The sequence below is a fragment of the Palaemon carinicauda genome, chromosome 34, assembly GCF_036898095.1.
Source record: "Palaemon carinicauda isolate YSFRI2023 chromosome 34, ASM3689809v2, whole genome shotgun sequence".
NCBI lineage: Eukaryota > Metazoa > Arthropoda > Malacostraca > Decapoda > Palaemonidae > Palaemon > Palaemon carinicauda.
In genome coordinates this window covers 2365914-2368125 of record NC_090758.1, presented here as the reverse complement: position 1 = coordinate 2368125, position 2212 = coordinate 2365914, and the positions used below count along the sequence as shown (strand labels likewise).

The 2212-nt window shown below is 40.6% G+C and overlaps 1 protein-coding gene across 1 annotated transcript in view; it reads left to right on the top strand.

Moving 5' to 3' along the window:
- The first annotated feature begins 337 nt into the window (after window positions 1-337).
- Window positions 338-2212, top strand: part of LOC137626537 (uncharacterized) — a 57658-nt gene continuing 55783 nt past the window's right edge. Inside the window, exon 1 of the mRNA XM_068357580.1 lies at window positions 338-511. Within this exon, the coding sequence (XP_068213681.1) occupies window positions 338-511 (174 nt within the window). The remainder of the gene's footprint in view (window positions 512-2212) is intronic.

Genomic DNA, 2212 nt, shown 5'->3' with positions numbered 1-2212 from the left:
AAGGATGGATATATTGGCCTTGTGTGAGACAAAGATGAAAGGAAAGGGTGAAGTGATGTTTGGTGAAATGTCTGGTATAGTGTCTGGGATTGAAAGGGGAAGAGCGAGAGAGGGTGTGGCTTTATTGCTGGGTGAATGGATAACAGGTAAAGTAGTCGAATGGAAGGAGATATCATCTAGGTTAATGTGGGTAAGGGTTAGGTTGGGTAGGGGATGTTGGGCGTTTGTCAGTGCTTATGGGCTAGGTAGTGAGAATAGTGAAGAACAGCGGAATGAGTTCTGGAATGAATTAACTAGGTGTGTAGAAGGACTGGGTAGAAGTAATTATGTAGTTGTCATGGGTGACTTAAATGCTAGAGTGGGCGCTGGAGAGGTAGAAGGTGTCATTGGGAACTATGGCGTACCAAGTGTAAATGAGAGTGATGAGAGGCTGGTAGATACGAACATTGAGCAAGATATGGTGATGAGTTCTAGCTTTTTCAAAAAGAAAGATAAAAATAAGTATACATGGGTAAGAGTGGCAAATGGAAGAGTAGTAGAAAGGGCATTAATGGATTATGTGTTGATAACTAAAAGAATGTTTGGAGATTGACAGACGTGCATGTGTTTAGGGGTATGGCTGACGGTATGTCTGATCATTTTTTGGTGGAAGGAAAAATTATTTGTAACAAAAGAGTGGGGGAATAGAGTAGGTGGATGTAAAAGGGAGCTAGTAAGGGTTGAAGAGCTAATAAAACCGGGGGTAAAAAGTAAATATCAGGAAAGGTTGAAAATGGCATATGACGAAGTGAAAGTAAGAGAAACTGGTAATTTAGAGGAGTGAAAGTTGGTGAAAGAGAATTTTGTTGGGATTGCAAGTGATGTGTGTGTGGCAAAATGTTTGTTGGAAGCAGCATGAGGAAGGGCTGTGAATGGTGGAATGAAGGAGTAAAAGTAAAAGTGGAAGAGAATTAGAGGGCTTTTGAAGAATGGCTGCAGAGTAATAGAATAGAGAAGTATGAAAAATATAGAGAGAAAAATGTGGAAGTAAAGCGCATGGTACGTGAGGCAATGAGGGCAGCTGACCTGAGGTGGGGTCAGGGATTGGGTTATTCATAGGAAAAGAATAAGAAGAAGTTTTGGAAAGAAGTGAAGAGAGTAAGGAATGCTTGCTCAAGAATTGAAGAGACAGTGAAAGATGGAAATTTAAAGTTGTTAAAAGGAGAGGAGGCAAGGAAAAGTGGGCGGAATATTTTGAAAGTTTACTGAATGTTGAGGATAATAGTGAGGCAGATATAATTGCTGTTGCAGGTGTTGAGGTGCCGGTGATGGGAGATGAGAATGAGAGAGAGATTACAATAGAGGAAGTGAGGAGAGCACTAGATGAAACGAGAGTAGGAAAAGCATCTGGTATGGATGGTGTGAGAGCTCAGATATTGAAGAAAGGGGGTGTGATTGTACTTGAATGGTTGGTGAGAATGTTTAATATGTGTTTTGTGTTGTCAATGTAACAGTAGATTGGGTTTGTGCACGTATTGTACCACAATATAAGGGTAAGGGAGATGTGGATGAGTGTTGTAATTCAAGGGTTATTAGTTTGTTGAGTGTAGTTGGAAAAGTGTATGGTAGAGTAATGATTAATAGGATTAAGGATAAAACAGAGAATGTAAATTTAGAAGTACAGGGTGGTTTTAGAAGAGGTAAGGGTTGTATGAATCAGATCTTTATAGTTAGGCTGATATGCGAGAAATATTTAGCAAAAGGTAAGGGAGTGTATGTTGCGTTTATGGATCTGGAGAAAGCGTATGATAGAGTTGATAGGGAAGCAATGTGGAATGTTATGAGGTTATATGGGGTTAGTTGAAAGTTGTTGCAAGCAGTGAAAAGTTTCTACAAAGGTAGTAAAGCATGCGTTAGGATAGGAAATGAAGTGAGTGATGGGTTTCCGGTGAGAGTGGGCTGAGACAGGGATGTATGATGTCGCCGTGGTTGTTTAACTTGTATGTTGATGGAGTGGTGAGAGAGGTGAATGCTCGAGTGCTTGGACGAGGATTAAAACTGGTAGACGAGAATGACCATGAATGTGAGGTAAATCAGTTGTTGTTTGCGGATGATACTGTTCTGGTTGCAGACACAGAAGAGAAGCATGGCCGATTAGTGACAGAATTTGGAAGGGAGTGTGAGAGAAGGAAGTTGAGAGTTAATGTGGGTAAGAGTAAGGTTATGAGATGTA